This window comes from Corvus kubaryi, unplaced genomic scaffold (assembly GCF_017639235.1).
Source record: "Corvus kubaryi isolate FWS band 111438036 unplaced genomic scaffold, C.kubaryi_AGA036_p1.0 136, whole genome shotgun sequence".
NCBI lineage: Eukaryota > Metazoa > Chordata > Aves > Passeriformes > Corvidae > Corvus > Corvus kubaryi.
The window spans coordinates 3,677,474-3,701,121 of record NW_024580670.1 but is presented as its reverse complement, the minus strand read 5'-3'; the positions used below and the strand labels follow the sequence as shown (position 1 = coordinate 3,701,121).

Sequence of the window (23,648 nt, the reverse complement as noted above, 5' to 3'; positions counted from 1 at the left end):
TAATTTTTAATTCAGGGAAAGAAAGGAAAAGGTGGTCCTTGTCCCCATGAGAAAAAGGAATAAAAATCAAAACACATTTGTTTAGCTCCTTCTGATGGTTTCCAGTATTCCACTTGTTGATTTTAACACATTATTCTTAAAGCACTACATGAATAAGCACATCCCTAAGACAACTCCATCCTTTTCCAGCCAACTCCTGGATGCAAAGGCTTCCCTCCCTCCCCTCTACATAAATGTGACTCCTTAGTGGAGTTCCTTAACTTTTGGTTTTTTTCCCAACAGGACTCAGTAAGCCTCAATTTTGGTTAAACGGTATTAAAGCTCCACTTTTCTTTCACAAGTGTCTGTGTGCATTCTTTCCGGAGAAGCAAGGCTTCCCTCTCACACAGACACTGCTCACCCTGAGCACTCCACGTGTGCTGGGTAATTCAGTCACAGGTGAAATTCCAATCGCCCCCTATGGAAAAACTTCACACCCCACCCCTACAGAGGTCACATAAAATTGCCATCAATCAATCCACAACAATCAACATCCCTTATCAGCTGCACAACCAGAAAACACCAAGTTTCACACAGCTTTCTCCAGCCCCTGTTCAGATGCAGGAAGTTCCTGAGTTCATCCCTGGCATTTGGGGAGAGCAGGACAATTGCTCTTTTCTCCTCAAGCGCATTTCTCCCCCTTCTCTCAGACTTTGGCAGCTCCAGTGTGGATTTTATTGCTGGCATTTAGAAGAGTAAGTGCTCCCTGACACACAGGATGGGAAAGGTTTCTCCCCCAGGGAACAGAACACAGAGACTGATTAAGCGACCAGCAGGTATTTAAGAACATAAAAAATACTGGCAGGTGAGGGCTGCAGCTCTCACTGAGCAGGAGCTGGTGCAGGAACAGAGCTCACCTGCTGATTTCCAGCAGGGAACAGCACTGGTGACGAGTAAGTCCTTTAGCTTAGGATTTTTATACACTTTTTAATAGAAAAAAGGTTGAAAAGTAATCAAAACTTGCTTCTGCAGAGGAATGAAACAGGTGCTCCTGTTGGGTCTGTGCTCCTGCTGAGCCAGACCTGGTGGTCCATGTTCCATCTTCCCAAGTCCTTCTGTAGAGTAGTAAGAGCAGATGATTTGCAGCAGCCACCCGATTTCAGTAACAGAAATTAGCTAACAAACTGTATTAACCTGACTGGCTTATTTGAACATTATAAAGGCAAAAAAAGGATAAACAAGTTGGCCAAAGCTGTGGGCCAGACTAACAAAGCCAGGACTACAGAGGCCAGGTTTGCTCTCAGTCCTGTTCCAAGATGCACAAACTCTGTTGTTCCTTCATTCTGGTTCACATTACTGTGGCGGTACTGAGAGCATGTGCAGAAAGAAACATTAAATAATTGGGATTTCTGTTCTTTGAACAGCATCAGAAGTGTCCACACATAGAAACATTTCAAAAACAGCACAAAAGAATGAATACATGACAAAACTGAAAGAACTTACAGAAGATCTGCAGAAATAGAAACCTCTAGCTCTTAGACGTATAAGATACAACCATACAAGATACACAACATATAAGATCTTGTATTGATGGCATAGAAATTTCTTTTATTTTGTACAAAAAATACAGAGTTTATATAATTTAAAATAATTTGCCATCACTATTTAAACTTATAACCATTATGTGGTTTGCTATGAAGCATTAAAAATAACAGTACAATGCCATAAACAAGTTTATACAAACATAATGAGGATATTTTTCAAGTAAATTCCAACAGCTAAAAGAAATTAAAATGAGTCATTTCAGTTGTATTTGATTAGGACATCATTCTATCACTGAATAAGCTTAATGAAAACAGTTTCTAGAAGTTTATTGAAATTATACATTCTCACATCAAATATGAGGCTCTGTTGAATTGGAGGAAAATATGAGAGTATCATACAGTCCTATCAATTCTTTTCAAAGCAGTCTTGTCCTCCAACAAAAAAGAAAAACATTTTTGTGCAGCACAGGACAGCCTTGGGACAGCTCATTACAGAACAAGCTGTGAGCTAGTGGGTCACTCTGTACTCCTGCATGGTCCTTTAGTCTTCATCTTCATTTGTGCTGCAGAGAAAAAGAAATGGATTTGGCTTGGGAGACACCTCCAAGAAATTTCCCTTCCCAGCAGCATCTTCTGAAAATCTGTCAGGCTTGGGTACAGGGTTTTCTTCTTGTTCCTGTGAAATGCAGCCTGCAGTAGCCAATCCTTCAGGCTGCTCTGAAAGTCTCATTGCAGAGTGGATTTGCATTTCTAATTCTTCTACCAGTTTTCCAGGAGTCGTGGATTGCAAGGAAACCTTTGATTTTCCATCACCAACCTCCACCGCCGAAGTGCTTGTGCCCTGCCTTAATCCATTACAGTCAATAAGTGGAGCTGTCCTCTCCTCCTGGAGCGTGCCTTGGAAAGAATTTATTTCCCCATCTTCGCTGGTCGAGGACTCCTGCTCATCTGAATCAGAGCCTTCTGTCTCAGATGATGAAGTGCTGCTGGATTCTTCAGAGTCACTTGTCTCCGACTCGGAGCAAAGCAGCTGTTGCTTGGAAACTGTGCCAGCAGCTTTTAACGCCTTCTCTTCCTCCTGTACCAGCACTGCTGCTGCTTCCAGCTCTTCCAGCTCCAGCCCCATGTGGGACTTGCTGAGCATGGTTTTCTGCAAGGACTCACACAGTGCAGCCAACTTTTTTGACCTTTAACAAAGAACAAGATATGTTATTGAACCTGACAGAACTTTCCCATTTGATAAGGAGAACATGAATCTTAAACATTTCTTTCATTTGCTTGGGATGCAAACAACTTTCTTCTTCAACTCTGATTGTTACAGGAGGAAAAAATATCAGAAGGATTCATAATTACAATTATTTAGGGTAACTTTTCCCCCAAGGTTAGACAATATCCCACTGAAAGGCTTTGAGGATATTTTCAGGAAAGATCCTGCTGCTGGATGCTTCAGCCGTGCACAGTGAGGGAGATTTCAGAAGAAACCTTTTCAGGTTTGCTGTCTTTAGCTGCACACTCTGCAGCACAGGGCTGGCTGGCTGCAGTTTATGTGCAGCAAAATGATTCTTGTTTCCTACCCTCCCAAATATATCTGTGAAATGACTATGAACCAAGGGAATATGGCTGATTAGTGATCCCTCTCCTCCCCTCCCAGCCAGCCTGGTGCACCCACGAACACAGGAGATGTTCAATACTCTGTCTGCAGATGTACTTTACCCTTCACTTGGAATTCAGCTGAAATATAATTCAGCAGGAGGAACAGGACCATTTAGATAAATGCCCCTAATAAAGCAGACACACCACATTGGCTTCAAATCTCAGGTCCAGCCCTATCCATTTCCTCGAGTGTTGGAAGCCAGCACGTGCTTTACCAGAAAAGGGCACCACGGATTTATAAATAGAGACTAAAAAGTGAGAGAGTGCCTTGAAATGGAGGGGGGGTGAGGGCAGAGGGGAAAATGGGCATGAAAATCCAAACATACATCCTGTTTCTTGTTGTGGAGTTTTGCCTCAGACTATCAATCAGCTTTTCACCACTTCCTGCAGCAGCAGGTCTGCTATAAATCCTGCAGTAACTGACTGGGTTTCATTTCCTCTGCCAGAGCTGTGAACCTGCAAGGCACGACACACTGACACTGGAGCAGGGAGCTGGGGATGTAATACACAGCTCCTGCGAGGCAGAAGTTAAAGTGCTTGCTCTCTCACTTGAATGATTTTAAAGATCTTTATATTCTATTTCCCAGGGGGCATAATTACTCAGTATAACGTAGATGCTTCCAGGTTTTGGGTTTTTTTTGCTCCTAAAGGAATTGTATTTTTAAGTGGGGGAAGGGAAATTCAGTGCAGCTCCTTACACATTTTACAGACAGTGCAACATTTAAATGCTTTAAAAACTTGGAATAGAACACACTAAACTTCCTTAGTTCAACCCATAGCCTAGGAAACTGAGAAATAACTTTCCCAGAAGTAAAGCAACAGAAAACAATGAATATTTCTAGAATTTTCAAATCTAAAGCTAAAAATTAACTACAACATCATCCTAGCAGCCTCTAATATAAAGAAGGGTACCAAATTTTAAAGAGACATTATTCTAATGTTTTCTTTCTGGCAACTTATTTCCATTTTTTTGTCACTGACTTGCATTTTTCTCAAAAAGTTAGGGGGGATTTGAGAAATTGCCAACCTAATTTGGAACAAAGTGAGCATTCTCCCTGCTCCATCAGTAAAGAGAAAGGAAAAGAAGCCAAGTGATACATTGAGAGGTTCATGGAGCCTTGCAGGTAGGTGGGAACAAAACAAGTGGCTGCAGGGAAATCTGCTTCTTGAGCACACTGGGGAGAAGCTGATTTATACCCCGAGTCACAAGAGTTTATAACCCCTTCAGAAAGCATTTTGCTTTGCTTTTGAAACAGCCTCTTTCCTTCCTGTTAACTCTGTGCATGTGTCCCTTTCCCTGTGAGAGCTGCTCAGAACATGAAGATTCAACTCCTTTTCCTCTCCTGTTCCCTGACTGTCCACAGCCACAGGAGCTCCAAGGCTGGATGTGCCCTGTGACAGAACCCTGTTTTGTCCCCATTTTATGTGGCTCCCTTTAATTTCACTGACACCACGAGCAACTCCTCACACCCTCTGGCACAATTTCCTCTGGGGATACCCCCCAGCTCCCATTGCCTGTCTCACCCACCTGTTTTACTGCCGCCATTACAGACAGAAAAGCAATTTTTCAAAGTCCTGTTTCCCCCCACACTTCCATTGACCCTGTAAATTTGCTTCCCAGTTCCATGTGTATTTTTTTTCCTTTTTCCTATTTTTGCCTATTTTTTTCTACCTCTTCATGCCTATTTCCCCTACTCCAGACTCTCAGTACTTAAAATCCTCTCTACCTCCTTCACTACTCCCTTATAATGCAGTTTATATATTAAGATACAGAAACATATCACAGAACTGCATCAAGTATTAAGGAGTTTAAGACATAATGTGCCTTTTTGGCATTAATAAATACTTTGCTGTGTCCAGGTTACCTAATGGCAAATGTTAAGGAAGAAACTACACAGTGATAAACTCATTTGACTCAACACACATTATGCTACTAAATTCAACGTGGTCCTGCTGACAGGTAAAAGAACAATCTCCCTAGAGCAGTAAGTTGGTTTTTTTAACTCTTGGCCATGGGGGTTGGACTAGATGGCCTTTAAAGGTCCCTTCCAACCCTAAATATTCTGACTCTACAAAAAAGTCTCATTTCTGTTTTCTCTGTGGGTCAAATGTTTCTTCCCAAGTTTCACTCTGCTCATCCAGTCTCAATCAGAATCTACAGAGCTCAACTTTGCAATATGAGACAAACTCAAAACTGTCACCTCTTGACAATTTTATACATAAACCCAAAAAACTCCACTCCCCAACTTTGCAATCTTGTATTAAAAAAAACAACCAAACAAAGAACACTTGAAGAATAAGGTTGTTTCTTTCCTGCCCCTGTGCAAGGGACTAGAAGAATTACAATTAGCCATCAGTTCATCTCCTTTAAGGCAATTATCTAATTTGAAGAGAACCAAGTTTCAGGAGTGCATTTCACATCAACCTTAAGACAAGGTGGCAGCACTCCCTGGACAAAAAGCCAGGCAAACAGCCTAAAAATCAGAGCATGGAAATGCTTTCAATGGGAGACCATGGGTCTTGGAGCTGATGGTTTTCCAAGCTGAAAGACAGGCAACAATTCAGGAAACAAAAATGAGACACCAGAAACAAGATCTCATGTATGAGAGACCTGCAGTAAACAGGCCCTGCTGTTTCCAAAATCTTTCGAGTAGTGTTTGAGAGATTAGACAGCAAATACTTTAATTTTTCAAGTATGATTAATGGAATCCATGATTACTTTAAGACATGCTCATTCAGTATGCACATTTGTGGTAATGATATCTTATTATTATGGTAATAGTGTTCTTACATAAACATGCATAATAGGTTTTAAAGGTGCTACACATGATAATTATTAGTTATCACGATGTCAGTTGCTTAAGGAAAATGTTTAATTACAGGTTAAACTGATCAGATGCATGTTTTGTTTAATGCATAGCTTTGAGGAACAGATAAGAGAAGCATCTCGGGGCTTGTCCATGTAGTCTGGAATTAAAATTCCAAGACAGAACTACAGTAATCCTTGTCTAGGCACAAGAGAGTTTCTTCAGGTGCTAGAAGAATAAAAAAAACCTTGTTCTACAGATCTTAGATTATAAAGGAGTGAAACTGGGCTGAAAAGAACAAAGACTCAAAGGAGATTTAGCAAATAAAGGGAGATGGATAAAACTCTGAGAAAAATAAAAAGAGGATTATGGCAACAGGAAAGGGAAATCATTAGAGGTTTATTGCAAAGGCCACTTGTGGCAGCATGAAGAGAAGTGATAGTGATGGGACTGACTGCAGGGCTGAGGCACGAGTGACAAGCAGGGTGGGAGCAGAGCAGGACACAGCTCCAGGAAAAGCCAAACTCCTACAAGCTTCAGTTCTGCCTTCTGTTCCAGGGAGTACAGAGAGCACCAGGATCTGAAGAGTCAAGAGATCTGTTATCTCCAGAACACAGAGCTATGAGGAAGAAGTCTCACTGCAGACAGACATCAGGGATTTGATTGTTTCCAAGGAAGATTTCACGTAAGCTGGAAGGGAAGACAAAAGTCAACCCTAACAGTAAAAAACAAATGCAGGACTTGGGTGGGCGGTACATCCAGCCACAAAATCCTCTCATTTTTCCCAAATGATGAAATAAAAGAATAATTATGCTTCTGTACACTATGTCCATCAGTCAGCACTATGAAAGGAAAAAGGTTTAAAGAAAGAGTGTTAATAACTCAGACCTTCCCATCTGCCTGGTACTTCCCTTACATCCAGTACTCTGGTTTTTTTAACGTAACTGCTAAAACAAAACAACTCAAAGAGAACTTGAAAATATGAAAATCAGCATTCTGCTCTTCATTGCAAATGATGATGGCACTGCATACTCAATCATAGCAGGGGAATTACAGATCTAAAACACTCTGCAGATTATTTGCAAGCATGGGAGTGAATGTTGCTGCCCAGAGAAGCTGTGGCTTCCCTGTGGGTCCCTGGAGGTGTCCAAGGCCAGGCTGGATGCAGCTTGGAGAAACCTGGGATAGTGGAAGGTGTCCCTGGTTGAAACTGGCTGATCTTCTTTAAGGTTCCTTCCTGCCCAAACCATTTCATGATTCTATGAGAGAGTCACGCTGGCAACACAACCTCCCAAAGCTGGAGTCAGTAACATCCAGCTGTGGAATGAAAAGTGACTTTGCACAGGCACGAGCTCCAGCTTGCTTTTGTTTTTGTAAACAATAGGAGGATTATTTCTACTGCCTCATCAATTTGGCTTTGCATTCACAGATGTGTACAAACATCCCCTGTTCTGAAGTACTCAGTGTAAACAAGGTATAAGACATGGCAAAACCCAGCAGAATCACCTTGCTATCTCCCCGGGCTCAGTCCCAGCCAAGTGACAGCACAGAGCTGCTGACATATCGAGCTGCTCCTGCCCTAGCACAGCAGAAAAGGAACCAAACATGGGACCCTCAGTATCACAAACGTTGACAGCAGCTCTGCTGGCCAGCCTGGTGTTTGAACGCGACCTAACCGATCTTGGAACTAACTAAAGATCATGCTGCTCCCATGTGGTTAGGGCCCACTCAGTGTTCCAGTGGGAATCAGTCCTCCATGCCAGCAAGACTCGGCTCCACAGGGCTGACAAGCCCCGTTTTAGAGTGTGAAACACTTTCCATTAATTATCTTTACGCCTTGCAGGCAAGATAAACAAGTCTCAGAGGCAGCAGAGACTTCAAGCGCAGACGTGCCTTTGGAGCGGCGTGGCTTCCACCGGGGATGAACACGGGGCTGTGTCCCTGCCAAGCAGCTGGCCCTGGTGGGCCTGCAGCTCCCTGGGATGCATTCAAACACAAACCAGCAGCACGCTGTGCCACTCAGCAGGGCTGACAGACACAGAAAGGGCAGTTATTTAACTTATCTCCACTCAGCAGGAGCTCGGGACACACAGGATCCATCTAATAGTAAAGCTGCTGTGTTAAGCAAAAGGCTTCCTGTCTGCTGCATCACAAGAGCCTCAATTTTATCTCTTTAACATACAAGAAGTTACCAAGTTTAAAGAGAAAGCATCAGGCTATGTTTACACTACCTTTCTTCACAAGGCCTGGCAAAACTCAAACTTAGGAGAGAAAGTTTCACAGACAGCATCTTTCTTTGATAAAATGGATAAGATACCAAGCAATACAACCAGACAAGTATCCCCACTTTAAATGTGTTCCAAATTACATACCTGGCAGCACTGCTCACAATTTCCCACAATTATTCATTTAGCCAGAGGCACTGTAAGTATTAAGACAATTCTAGAGTTAATATTATCTCAGACATCACCAGATATTATCCCAGAGTCTCAGCAGTTCAGATACAGAGTGTGCAAATTTACTATCTGTGGGACATTGAAATGTCAGTTAAACTATAAGGAATAATGGAATTTTCTGCCCTGCCACCAGACTGGTTGAGGACAGGCTGCAATAGGACATCCCTGGTATTTCTGCAGGGTCTGTCACCAGTGAACAAAAGGGCACCTGCAAAGGGACAGCCTCTCCACACCTTTCAGATGGTCTCATTTTCCCCCTGCCCACAGTGGATCTTGCTGGATTCCATCCATCACTGTCTTCCAGCCCAAGCCATATCTGCCCAGACATCAGGGGTGTGAAGAGACATTGTTCAATGTCCAGTCACCTAATAATGCCAAATGAACTCCCCACAGGAACTCTGTCACGATCCTGGTGGAAATTAATATCCCTATGGCAGTAAGCCTACAGCTCAAGTTCTCTCAAAGCAGAAGGCTCAACAAGTTACAGCCACACATGAAAGCAAAAGATAAGAAAGTGAGCTCATACAAGAATGACACAGCTGGCAAAGCACCCAACTAGTCCATCAAGAAGAAAATAAACTGTTCTTTGCTCTAAAATTCAGATGCAGCTTCTGTCTAGCCCCAAACAGCTACTGGAGCAACCAAACTGGTCATCTTTGGGGAAAGCTTGAAGCTGATAGTTAACTGAGATCACCCTGGTCACTGATCAGCACATTCTGAGAGCCAGGCGTGGAGGATAAAGCAGAGGAAAGGCACATTCTTGAATGGCTGTAACAGAACTTAAACTTCAGGGGTTTAGCACAAAAGTAGCACAATTCCTTCAGAAAGGCAACTAAAAATGAGAAACATCCCTCCATACCTGATATGCACTTTCAAGCAGCTTGAAAGAAAAAAATATGATTGAATTCTTATGATACAGAATTGACAGACAATTTGATTTTAATAAAATATTCAAGACATGAAAGAGCCTGAGTTTGATCAGCCCTGACTGGTGAGACACAGGAGCAATAAGGATGATGGCACTGAATACTAAAGCAGAACTCATTAATGCAGAAACAGCTCAAGTCAACAGGCACAAAATTGCATAAATGGTCCAACAATGAGGTTATATCACAAAACCCCTCCAGTTCAGGAAAAGAACCCTCACAAATGGACATTTAGGTACAATAATAAGAAACTCATCACACTAAAGGCACCATCCATTTGCCCAAACCACTCTTTAAAAAGTCATGGGTTACAGAAGGACTTGAGCCTCAAAATCTGCCTGCAGACAAGAGACTAAGGCTCAATTACGCCTTTTAGAGTGTATTTTATAGCATCTCACATATTTCACCATTTATTATTTCACTTTCAAGGTTATTTATAATGAGTGCTTCAATTATACACCAGTCAGTGACCTCCAATCATAGTGAAATTGCTTTGAAAAAGCAAGTCCAGGAGCAGGGAACAAAAATACTCCAAGGGAAGTTCTGAAGGAAATTCAGAGCAGAAAGTAATCTGGGTAAATGTTAACAGATAGTGCCACCCACTTGGCCCGTCATGCACACTGCTGTATTACAGACCAGGACAACAACTAACTTTACACTGTTTTTATTGCTAAAGTACCTTCCTACACACTTCTACCCCAATTCTCCACAAGTTTGGGGAATCTGGGCACAGATTTTATTTCATGCATATCTGGGAACACAACTATTCCTTTTAAGCTAAAACTTAAAGCACAACAATACTACCATGAAGGTTAAGGCGTGAACTGGAAAATACACACAGCACCTGAACCACAGGGCAATCCTTTCACGGCAACAAAAGGCCCTAATTCAGAAGAGCACAGAAAATATTCCTTTATAATCATCAGAAAAGTGAATGTGTAAAATCTACTAAATTCCTTCCCAGCCTTTTTTAGCTGGTTAGCTCATCATACCCTACCTCGCTTAGGAGGTCTGAAAGAATCACAGAAGAGGTCATACAATTAACAGAGATAAACACAAACAGCACCATCCAACAGTTTCACGTGCTCAGTTTATTATACACTTTTATAGTAAGAGGCAGAGGCCATAAATAACTCCATTAAAATCTCATTGGCTCTGATCAATGAGTACAGGAGATAATGGAAGAATGTTAGTAAAGGAAAAACAGAATCATTTTCTTCAGGACTCAGGTAAAAATTGACCTAAACTTTAACTAATCTTCAACCTTATCTGCAGCAAAAGAAAGACAGATGAGTGTAAACACAACAGCAAAAACACAACATTTGTTCACAGGAATTAGTTCTAGATTAACCACTGTTTTCATAGGAAAGAAACAAACCATCTCCCCAACTTCTAGAGTCAGTGCTCAAAAAAAAGGTGCTCAGTCTGTGTAAGATCTTTTATGCAACTGCAGGTAGGAATTCATGCTTTCTATCTCTCAAGATGATGGACTCTGATTTTTTTGCCTAAATAACCTAGCTTTACACAGTTACACTGTCTATGTCCATACTGACCATTAATCATTTCCTTTCTAACAACTCCTGGAAACATCAGGCAACTTCATCAAATTTAAGAGCAAGTACAATTTAAGGATCTTTAAACTCCTACATATTTCATGAAAATAAGCAAAGGGATAAATAATGAGCCTCCTGGGACAAGGCTGGCAGGACACAGCTATTATGTCTTGTCTTAGTAGGAGGCCAGGGCAGGCACCCACCAGCCAGCTGATCCCTGCTAATTCCAGCTGTGGACGTGCCTGGGAGGTGTCAAAATTACGTGGGGAAGGGACAAGAGCACAAGGCTTGGGTTGGGAAGTTTATCAAGTCTTTTTTCCTCTTTCCCTCACAATCTCAGACAAACCAGAGACTGGAACAGCCTTCCCTGCACAACAAATCTTCACTGCAAACAGGAAAACCACACCGCAAAAAAAGGAAGCACTGGGTTCAAAAAAGTCTGGAAAATGCATCTCCCCATGAGTAAGATGCCCCCACTTCAAATGGACAGGATCAGAAAAGCAGAAATGAAGCATGAAGAAACTACTCTGGACATGAGAACCCCCCTTCTGTGCAGGTGACAGAACACAGCCCTGCGCCATAAACAACGGCTGATGGAGAGAATCCAGCGGGCTTAAGGGGAACATAAAATGCTTTAATCTTGGAATTCTGGCTTTCAAAGGGCATTATGTGGATTCCGAAACCAAGAGAGTGATGTACTTACACTGCAATCCAACTGGCAGTCTTGTAAACATGAACTGCTATCTGCATAGCTCAAAGTATTACAGTTTGTTAACCATAAATCAAATATAAAACATAGCACCATCATTTCAATTTAAGTGACTTCTTTTATGTTAATAAGTCTGAATGTTTCAAGTGACTTTCCCCCATATTTACTCTGAAATTCCACAGTGCTTCTTTCATAATGAATCTAAATACTGCATGAGCTGAACTTCACATTTATAAATATTTTAAAAAAAGATGAAGCTTTCCAGTATAACATCTTACTTTCATTACTTGGTCTTTTTGATAAGTTGAAACCAAACAGATCATGGATTATAAAAGAAATCAAGTACAGCTTACTTATATAGATGATATTATGAAAATATTCATAAGAGGAAACAGACTTGGAATTAACATTGGACTATAAAAAGAAACTGAAGAGTATTTATATGTTTTAAGAATAGTTTAACAGAGCTTTGTTGCCAAAATAGCTCCAGTAAGTTGCAGCCAGTCCCAACATCTAATAATGGCACAGCTTCCAAAATAATATATGATAAACACAAACAATGAAAGATGAATTGGTAACTCACCACGAAACAGATGCAGAGAAAGAAAGATTATATAAAACGATAGCAGTATTGGCTGTGTTACAGAAATGGAACGCTGACAACTGTTCTGTATTAGCCCCATCTCCCTCAAGTTTCTTTGCTGCCATTATCTAGAACTTGGTCTTCACCATCATTGCTGGTGATCTAGGAGAAAGCTCTTCTCATGCTGCAAATTACACAATTTGTGTTAAAGTATGGGAATGAAAGGTACACACAGCAGGGCAGAAAATGTGAATTTTAGTGTCAGGATAATGCTAGCAAAGGCCTGTATTACAAAAATAACAACAGTGGCAGGGAACAGGCTTAAAGGCACAATTACAAATATGACTCCAACACAATTCTACCCCTCTGCAATGGAGTTTATCCCCCAAACAACACAATGGGGTTGATCAGAGTTTAACTCTTCCAGTGCTCCATTGCTTCTGACACCAGGAGCACTTGAAGGGAAAACACTACCTGCAACCTTCTCAACTCAGTCCATTCTCAACTCACACAGTCTGAACAGAAGACACCAAACCTAAGCATCTTGCAAATTCCTGGCAGAAACGCAGATTTTCCCAAGGGCCTAAAGTGAGCAGCCTGCTCCCAGCTCCTCCCACACACCCCCTGTTGTGTTTGGGCACCTGTTACCAGCTGCTCCGGGGCATGACTGCACAAGGGGGGATGGTTTTAAACTGCAGCAAGGTCGAGTTAGATTAGATATAAGAAGTTTTTACCAACGAGGGTGATAAAACACTGGAATAGGTTGCCCAGAGAAGCTGTGGCTGCCCCATCCTTGGAAATATTCAAGGCCAGGTTGGACAGGGCTTGGAGCAACCTGACCAAGTTGAAGATGGCCCTGCTCATTGCAGGGCCTCTAAAGGTCCCTCCCAACCCAAACTGTTCCATGAGTCCATGATCATGCCTCAGAGAAATTATTATATTATTATTATTATTATGCTAGCTGCTGAGCAGATTGGAAACAAACCAGGAAGATGTTCCCAAGCCTGCAGCTCAGCTTCCCCCCCTTAGACCAGAGCTGCACATTCCACCTGCTCCAAAAGGCAACGGCTGCAGCAGCTCATCCTTCCCCTCATCAAACAAGAAATCCACTCAGCTGAGCTGTGCTGACTGAAAAGACACGACACAGATCACTGACCCTTCTGCAGGCACATAGGAACTGCCTCCCAACAACTTTGGAAAATCAAAGCAGTAGCCTGAGGGGGGAAAAAATGGCTTTCTTCTTTGCCTTCTCTGCCCACAGCAAGGTGCATTCAGACACAGCCTGAAGGAATCTGAGCTATAGAAAAGCGATGGAATAAATAGGAAAAAACAAGAGAGGGCAGGAGAGCAAAAACATCAAAGGAAACTGCAGCTAGCAGCTGGAAGGAGAGATTAAATCCCTTGTTAAAAATCCATGTTTTACAGGGCTTGCTAAAACATACATGAGGGGGAATTTCTGGTATTATACACACCTGTCTATCACCCTTTTGAGCCCTCAGGGCAGTGTTTTGCCTTAAGGCTCTTAAGTCAGTGTATTATATTAGCTGTGTATTGTTATTTACAAGTGCTCTGTGTGCACCTCCTGCTTTACAGACAGGAGTGACAGCTCAGGCCCTAAACAAGATGCAGCACCCAAGGAGAGGCACTGGCAGCTCATGATGGCAGCAAACAAACAGAAATTGTATTAAAAACATGCATCAAAACAGTGAAAGAGGAGACACACAGAATGTGCCTGCAAATTAGTAGTTATTATTTTTAAATCCAAGAATTGTGATCCAAGGTATAAGAACAGATGACTTGGGATGAAAATAAATAAATTTGGGTTTTCTAGCAACAGTCAATGTAAGCTTTGATAAACTGGTAAAGTCCTACCTAAGTTTTAAGGAAAATGATAGGATTTCCTGCTTTAGTAGCATAATAAACTGCTCAGAATCTCCAATACTTTCTGCACCAGACCCAGAGCTTGGGGCTGAATCACAAGGTGTTCATCTGAGCTGTGCAATTTTGATAGAAAACAAGTAAGACTGTACAGAGTTACCCAACAACACAGAGAGAATGAGTCAACTCAGAATTACTTTTCACTAGGAAAATGTGAGAACTTACTGCTGTTTGAATTTTTCCTGTTCAAACAGACTGTGATGCATGATTTTTTTTTTTTGTTATAAAACTTAATGGCTAAAACCTCCAATCTTTGTCACATCATACTTGTAGACAAGTCCTAATCAACCTTTAATTTTCTTACCAATGAACTCCTGGGTTTGTTTGCTGTCTTGGCTTAACACAGGTCACTCAGGCATTTACATTCATGAAGCATTTTCCCCCGTAATCCTCTCCATTTTTCAACATCTTTTTGAACAAGCACTAGAATCAGTGTTTTAACAGTCTTACAAATGATGCATTTTAAGGTCATGCCACTTCCTTCTTCTAAATGATACTACTCTGCTTCTTCAGCTCAAGTGTACTCACTCTCTCACCTGCTCAGGTTCAAACTGTTCTCAAGCATGACCCAACCTATTTTTCTGAAGCTGTTGCCCTCAGCTGTCTTTTATTCTCCAATCCATAACTGTGCTCTACAAGCTTTTACTGAGTGTGTCATTTTAGACTTGCTTGTATTAAAATGCACATTGTTCAAATAAGCACTTATGGCCAGTCGGGGGCAGCCTGTGCAATTCATTTTATACCTTTAAATAAATAACATTTAATGCCACAAAAAAATTTCTAACAAGACACATATATTTTCTTACAGATTTTTAAATATGCATAAAATGAATCTCAAAGAGACCATTTCAATTAGCTACTCCCATTATTGGTAAGAGCAGCTGGTGCAGCTCAAAGTTAATTCAGCACTCCAGGCCACCAAGGAAGTGAATGGGAAGCAAAGCCAGCACAGCATGAGTACTCCAAGCAGGCAGCAAACAGTGCTGCACACTGAACTGGCTGCCAGCAGTAGTAATGCCAGCTTGTAAAACCTGCTAAGAAGGAATTACAGTAATTGGGGATTGTAGTCATGAGCTACAATATTGGGGATTGTAGTCCTGAGCTCCTGCAGCAAGTCCGGACAGGACAGTCAGGGTGCAGCCCGAGAAACCCCAGCTGCCTCACTTGTGCTCAAGGTGTGACCACAAGCAGCACCAAGGTTTTGGGGTTTGCCCTTGTACCTGCATGGCTCTTTTCAAACCAAAGAGCAAAGGAAAGAATAGCTTTCAAATTAAAACTCTGCTAAATAGGAGTTGCTTTTGTTTTGCAGGGAGTGAGGGCAGAGAATTACCTGGCTTCAGTGCATCCAGAATGACAGTATCATTAAAAAAGATATCATCAAAAATATAAACCTCTCACTATAAAACAGATCAAATTAAGGAATTCTGTGATGGGGTCATTACTCTACCTGATAAGTAAACACAACTGGCTACAGAAGAGCATACACTAAAAGCACATGCTAATGGCAAAGCTGCTTTCAAAGCAGCACCATGAAAGCAATTTGGCTTTTCTCTGCACCACACACTTCAAAAACTGAGTTTTTTATCAAACCTGAAATTACTGCAGCCTCCACTAAACTAAGGCTGACACGGGCAGCAATGAAGGTAAAGTCAAACCCAAACCCTGCCAGAGCAGGGAACAGCTGCCCATGACCCTGTAACACACATGAAACACAATACCATGAGGGGCATTTTCCCTCACGCCTCAACGGGATGAAGTGCTTTAAACATGCTGTACAAATCAGATTAATCCCACAGAGCCAAGAGGCAGGATTTTCATCCAGAATATATTACTGCCTATGCCTTTGTTCTTTGGAATCACGGCTGCTGGATCCAGGAGGTTAACAGCTGAAAATTAGCATTTTCCTGTAACATTTGAGAATGCTTTAAAGCACGAATTCATTTTTATTATGTGTTAACACATTCCCTCTTCCCCCCATCACAAATCAAAAATTTAATAAACTAACATTAGCTAACATTAGCAGTGCACCATTTGAAAACCTTTTAGGACAGTTTTATTCCTGAATGCTCCTGCCTGAACTCAGTATTTTCACAGGAGAGGTGCAGAGCCTGCAAGAGTAACTCCATTTACTCCTCATTTAGTAGGACAGTCCTGAGTTTCAAAGGTTACAGTTAAACCCTTCCTAGGAACATGAAAATGCCATAAAGGTGAAATAGAACTTCATGAGTATGGGCAGGTTTAGATGGGATATTGAGAAGAAATCCTTCCCTGTGAGGGTGGGCAGGCCCTGGCACAGGGTGCCCAGAGCAGCTGGGGCTGCCCCTGGATCCCTGGCAGTGCCCAAGGCCAGGCTGGACATTGGGGCTTGGAGCAGCCTGGGACAGTGGAAGGTGTCCCTGCCCATGGCAGGGGTGGCACTGGATGAGCTTTAAGGTCCCTTCCAGCCCAAACCATTCTATTAATCTATGAATATCAACCCTACAAGCAGCAAAAAAGCAAATACCAAAAGACTTTCAAAAGCCTGGCTTGTGTCTTTTCAAGTATTTTGAGCTTTACAAAATCCCAAAACACTAAAGTAAACAAAAATGCCACGAAGAAAGAGCTGCCAAAATGGCAGAATCAAGATCTTTTTACATACTTTGAATCATTTTTCAAAGTTTTACAGATTTTAGCAAATAATAACCAAACCAAATTTCTTCAGTTTGCAGATAAATGATCCACTTCACAAATTATTTTAATATACCATCAGAATGTATGTTAAAATTCTATTTACATTCATTGAAAGATCATATTTGACTACAGAAACTTAAACATGTTTGTATGTTACAAACTATTTTCCCAAATCTAGCAAAAGCCTGAAGTAAAACCAATGCAATGGACAGAAACTACAATACTTTAAGGCTGAGTTCTTTACTCCCTTGTGCACTTTAGGATCTGACATGATGCAGGCAGTAAAAATCCTTTTTCTCACAAATCTTCTTTTTCCTCATACTCCTGGACTCCTTCATCCCTTTGCAGCATCAGGCCTTAACACTTCAGGGCAACATTACACTGTATTGATTAAACAAGGGAGTCAGAAAACCTGGGGAAAAGAAAAGGGGGGCTGAACAATCACAGTCGATCTCATCACCTCCGTGACATGCTGTGAATGTAATTAATCCTACATTTATTTAGGGGAAATTCACATCCTACACATCAAGCAGCAACTCCCTGCTGGCTTCAGAGCGGGTAATTATGGTGTAACAAGGACTAGGCTTCGATTGTAAGGAAGAGATGAAAGGGAAAACAGACCTACGAGGCCAACCCACCTTTCAGGGGCTGTCTCACCTGCAAACCAGGAGAAGCAAATATGACACGCTCAAGGATATCTGCCTTTAATTTAGTTAGTTCCAATAAAGACAGCAGCTTCTACAGAGACTGTAAAAATGCCACCAGGAATCTTGGTTTTTACTGTAAATCAAGGAGTCCATGCTCGAACTGGCATGTTACACCTACAGTCACCAAAATTAGCAACATTACATTTGTCTCAGGGTGCAGAGCACGTATTCGTGAAGGATAACAAAGCAAGTTGCAGATACAGTTCCACAGAACACAGCAAGGCAATTTAACAGCTCATCTGTCTTAGCTCGCAGCTCTCCTTCACTGCACGTGTTGAAGCTACTACAAAATACAACACAAACAATACTTTTTATAATTTTATGTTAAGTTAAAAAGTAGAAAAATAGTGATAATGAAAACTGTACATGGGATCAAACATTCTCCTGCACACCTCATACCCATAAAACTATAAAACTGTGAGAAGCAAGCTGTACAACAGCCAGGCTGGATGGATGAGTAACCTGGTCTTGTGGAAGCGTCCCTGCCCACAGCAGGAGGTTGGAACTTGATGATCTTTACAGTCCCCTCCAATGCAAACCATTCTGTGACTCTATACTCAGTGCACTAAACCCTGGAAAACTGCCAGGAACACTCACAGCTTCACCTCCAGTTCAGGTACACAGAAAATACACATTTACCAATATTAAAGTGGTACATGTTTAAAGTTAAATAGCCATGTAAATATTAGGTAAAAATATTTTAAATTGTCATGGGCTGGAGCTGTTCCCTCAAGCAGGCATGCAGAACTGCCTGTACGGCCAAGGACTTGAAGGAAGCTGTTCAGCCTCCCACCCATGTCATGGCCAGCAGGCACACATGTGCAACAGCAGCCAAAAAACACCATGTGAATAAGAGCCTGGCACAAAGGGGAACACAAAACACTGGAGAAAGACATCAGGCCACACAAAGGAACCTCAGCACAGCAAGAGACAGTGGGTGAACTATTCTGACTTCTACAAAGGACACAACTCCTGTGGGGTCACAGACAGACTCCTGACTGAGGGAGAAAAAGCTCTCCTGCAAGAAATGCACACCTGGATTCCCCTGGTCCCAGCTGCCCATATTGCAGCCATCAACCGACCAGTGGTTTCCCCAAAAACCCTTCTCCTCTCCCTCATCCCCTTCTGCTTAAAGGAAGGTGTGAAAGATGGAAAAAACTGCAGACTTAGAACACACATTCAGTTCTAATTTCACCTCGGAGAGACTGCCATTCGTATCAGAGTGGCTTGTAAAAGCTTGGACCTAAAGAACAAAAGCATGCAAACCAGGCAAATTAAATTTAATTTTATTATGGAAATGAAAGCAATAACAGAAGTGACAGCAGGGTGGATGATAAGCTCACTTAGCAGGGGGATCAAATGAAGTGATGACATGTCATTATGACCTCAGGGGTTAAAGATGCAATTTTCCATCTGGCTGCATCTGGCTTTTCAACAGAAATGTTGACACCACCTGCTGAGATTTACCACAAGCTGCCTCCATAGGTCTTTGTCAAGCTTTTGTTACCCAGGTTAACATTTACTTTTCCCTCTTTTCTGATAAGTTTGGCTGAGCAACATGCTCCCTTTCTTCAAAACCTAACAACACTTAGAAGGATTTACATGCCCCTTTACACAATGGATGGAATTATTAATAGTCAGTTCACAAGCAGCCTGAAGGGAAATACTAGGAACCTAGAAAGCAGGTAAAACTAGCTTTAAGATTGCCAACAGGAAGAGAAAATTTTAACTATACTTGCTACTATCTTGCATTGTCTAAGACATTTGAGAATCTACTTTTCTCTCAGTAACAGGTACCTAAATAAAGTAACTTTTCTGGAAACAAACAAACAAATCCTCAGAATTCCAGGCCTAGCTTGTACTCCCCATCCTCAGCTGACTATTAGCCACCTGTGTTTTATTCAGCATCTTCATCATTTCCAATTCCAGATACACTGTGCTTAAAATAAATCAGCTTTTGCCAGCCCAGTGACACATTCACTTATTCATCTAATTTACCCACAGCCAAACTATGATCTCAAACCAAATTTATAATCAGCTATTGACACACTGCTGGCTATAAGGTTTTTGTTTCCACATGGAATATTTAAAAGCTGGTACCTACCAGGGGTGTTTCTCTTCATCTGGAATGGGACTGTGTGCTCTCTATCAGTGGATATATGCATTATGGTTTTGCCAGTGCCAAACTTTCTTCCTAAATCCAGAGATCTCTGCTAGCACAGGTGAGCTGAAGAGCTTGTTTCCAGCTGGTTTTAAACTGCCCAAATTCTTCACTAACAAGGACCTACAGTCTGTTTTAACTGTTTAAACAAAGAGGGCTCAGCCTCCACCAGGAATTTGTTACTTACAGGGAAAGGGGAGAAGAAAAGGAAAACCCTCCATGGATTTTGAGAGTGTTCTCAGCCACAAAAGGACAGGAGGAAATGGAGACAAAGGAAGTTAATGAAGCCTGTATGGAGCAAATAATAGCTAAGAAACAAAACAAGGGAAGTATCCAGACTGACTGGTGGTAGAAATAACTCTAACACTCAGACCACCACAATAACATCTATAAATACCTTCCCCTCCCAAAACTCTTCCACCACAACAGCAGTTATAGAATCACAGAAGGGTTTGGGTGGGAAGGGACCTTAAAGCTCATCTCCATCCATCCCCTGCCCTGGGCAGGGACACCTTCCACTATCCCAGACTGCTCCAAGCCCCATCCAACCTGGCCTTGGACACTGCCAGGGATGGAGCAGCCACAGCTGCTCTGGGCACCCTGTGCCAGTGCTTCAGAGGGAATTAATTACCAGAGGGATGTCACAACCCTTCTGCCCCTGGAAGGGAAGATGCAGCACCCTCCTCTCCAGGTGCGTCACCTTGGGGAGCTGGGACCCCTTGCCTTGAACAGACAAATCACCACCCTGTCACGGTATGTTCTGGAGTGACAAGTGAGCTTAGTTGCTCCCTTCCACATAAAGGAACAAAACCAAGTGTTCCCATTCCCTTCGCACTTGCTGAACTTCAAACACTGCTGAACTGCACAGCAATGACTGCAGCATATGCTTAAATGCTGTCCTGATTTAGGCCTAAAAATAGGACTGGGTTCTGCAGCTCCTCTCTCTCTCTCTCTTGCTCCCCTAATGACAGACAGCTATTGTGCCATGTCTCTCTGACAATAAGATAGCTTAATTGCCCTCTTTCCAGCAGCTGTCAGTTCTGCTTAACTGGGACATAATGTGAGAGTCTGGGAGGAAATGTGTTAATCTATCAGTCACTTATAGCTACTGTGCATTTTCCTGGGCTGGATTTAAAGAAAACTGGGTTTTATGACTAACTTGCTAGACATTATATTCATTGATATGGGCAGCAGAGGTATTACTGCTTAATGACTCATTTCTTTGTGAAAGACCCATGAAATAACTTTCTCCTTTATTTACTGCACTTTTTCAACTCAACTTCAACCTGAATTTCCCCACACTTGGTGAATTTCCCACACATTTAAGGCGTGGTTGAAAAAAGCCTCCTCAAATATGACAGTGTAAAATAAACCGGCTGTTTCAGGAATTCATTAGGATTGATGAATCAAAACATTTGGAAACACCTGTAATTGCTTTAAAGTACTTTATATATTGTTACCTATAGGAACAGAGTCACTGAAAGCACACATAGAATAAGAATCAACATCTACAACACATAATAAACAGCTATGAACTGAAGCTCTTTAATTCTCCAAGAAGTACTGCTAAAGTCACACCTAAACATGCAGCCTGTGCAGGCTGACTCAATTCTCTGTCTCATTCCCCTTTCTGATCCTGATTATTGGCAAATTCCCTCTATATCCCCTTCACTGTCTTGTGCACTTCAGTTATTTTATCCCCCACAGTCTCTCGTTAAATACAAAGACTATTTTAGCCACTGGTTTAGGAGTCTGCCTTGCTGTATTAACAAATAAGACAATGCCATTTTTTGTGTGTATATTAGTCATGCCTGTTCCAACTCACACCTTCTTTTGTGGGCCTTCAGAGAAGGCTGTGAAGACATAAAAAGGAAGGAAAAATAATACAAAAGCTGTATGAAAAACAGAATAAATCTGACAAGAACAATATAAAGCTTAGTAAGATTTGAACATGCAGCTTGCTTTAATCATTTAATCCACTTCCCACTGTTTTCCTACTGATACCTTTGGTTTTAAGCCACTAGAACATGCTGGTATTCCAACCAGTCTGGCTGCAAACTTCCCAAAACTCTGGAAATAAGCCATGCTGATTCCTTTAAAAGAACACAGGTGAGACACACAACTGCAGGGATTTTGTCTGGAGGTGGCAGAGTCCCTCCTTCCTCTCTAGTAGTGGCAGCCAAAGCTTCCCACACTGCCAGGGAGAGCTGCAGCAGCAGGAGCACAGAGCACATGGAGATTTGTGACACTTGTTCTGGTGTTAATAATCAATTGGTGCAACTGCTACAGCCCATAAATCAATGTTCCATACAGCTGGGAATGCTCTGCATGTGCTGTCAATTTTGACCTAGAAGCTCCTTCCAACCTTTACCCTGAAGTTACATAAGAGCTGCATAAACATTTCTCTTCCTAAGAAAGATCACAGTGTAATGAGAATTCCCCAGAATTTGTTTTTTCCCCCCAAAACCTCAATTAATATATTAATGAAAATTCACATTTTTATTTCAAATGCAATTCCTTCCTCCCTCCCTCCTCCAGTGATGTCACTGCATTTAAAAAGTGTACTGAATGTCTTTGCTTCTGTATCAAGAATTGCTGGACAGACACTGTTACTAAACAAAAAAAATGTATCATATTCCCGTGTATAGGAGACAATTTATTTTACTGACACTTGTTCATAGATGAAGTATGCTAAAAACATCTCCCACATCACTAACTGCTGAAGAACTTACTTGACTTTCTGGATCCAGATGCAATAGTCCGTAATGAAGAGATCATTAAGGATGTAGGCAGGGTCACTCTCCATAAAAATCTTGTGAATGTCCAGCAGACACTTCAAAACTGCAGCTTTTCCTGGAAATAGATTTTTATTTTTGTAATTCACAAAAAATCATAATGGATCATCTTTATCATCTCACATCTGAGGGTTTAGTAACCACAGTATCCACGACCACCTTGGAAACTGGGGTTGATTCACAGGCTGGGAACAGCAGCACTGTAACTGTGTCCTTCAGTATCCACATCCCTGGGCATGGGAGCCTCTGGATTCAGCAGGAATCTCTGCAAGAGCAAAGGCTGCAGGCCCAGTCATGCGTGTAATTCTCCACAGCTGAAGCAGCCCCTTCCCCCAGCTTTTCCACTGCACCAAGCTCTGCTGGCCCAAACTTTGGCACAGCCAGGGCACTGAATTTAAAAAGAAAAGCAAGCTGGAAAGTACCTCACAAATAACAAGAAGTTCTGCCACATCATCTCTCTTAAGAGGAGCATTTTTCCCTTTATGCCTACACCAGTACCAGTGCTGGAAAATAATAAGGTTGGGAACACACAGCTCACAGCAGGGTCAAGCACATGGAATTGTGTGAGGCAATGTAGTGATTACCTAACAGCAGCCCAGGGCCTGGAATTAGGGAGAACTTTTCCTACTTCTGCTAGTTACAGAATAGTTCGGCAAAATGAAAGAAAAAACTCACTTCAGGCTCAGGAAGGAGCCATTTGACACACAGTCAATAAATACAGTAAAAGATTAAAAATGTGAGCTTTCTCATTCCACAATCAGAAAGCTTTCTGTTGTCAGTTTGGTTTTTCCTTCATATGCATCCATCCAATTAGCTGGAATCCCCTCCCTTAGTTTTCTGATGACTAAGCTGCTAAAGGGTTAAGAACTGGAAACCTTAAAAAAAATTATTTTCACCATTCATTTAATGGTGGGGGTAAAAAACCCACATTCAAATGAAAACAGCCACCACTGCAAATGGAATCTAATAACCCTCTCCCAAGAGGCTGGCTCCTCCTAGGCTATGAAACCTGAACAGGGATGAAATTACATTTTACAGATTTAGAGAGGAGAGGGGAAAAAGAAAAAAAAAAAGAAACAAAAAAGATCAGCACTCCCCCTGCTGTTCAAGCACAAAATTTGTTTGCTTATTTGTAAGTAATCCCATGCTGAAAAAATACAGCCAGAG

At 41.8% G+C, this 23,648-nt stretch overlaps 1 protein-coding gene across 3 annotated transcripts in view; it reads right to left on the bottom strand.

Moving 5' to 3' along the window:
• Positions 1-1,566: 1,566 nt before the first annotated feature.
• The window catches only part of SHQ1 (SHQ1, H/ACA ribonucleoprotein assembly factor), a 39,643-nt gene continuing 17,561 nt past the window's right edge, over positions 1,567-23,648 (bottom strand). For all 3 annotated transcript variants that reach the window (XM_042013891.1, XM_042013884.1, XM_042013899.1), the window contains 2 exons: positions 22,419-22,539; positions 1,567-2,710 (listed from right to left, as the gene is read on the bottom strand). In XM_042013891.1, coding sequence (XP_041869825.1) covers positions 2,065-2,710; positions 22,419-22,539 — 767 coding nt within the window. In that variant the 3' untranslated portion in view covers positions 1,567-2,064. The remainder of the gene's footprint in view (positions 2,711-22,418; positions 22,540-23,648) is intronic.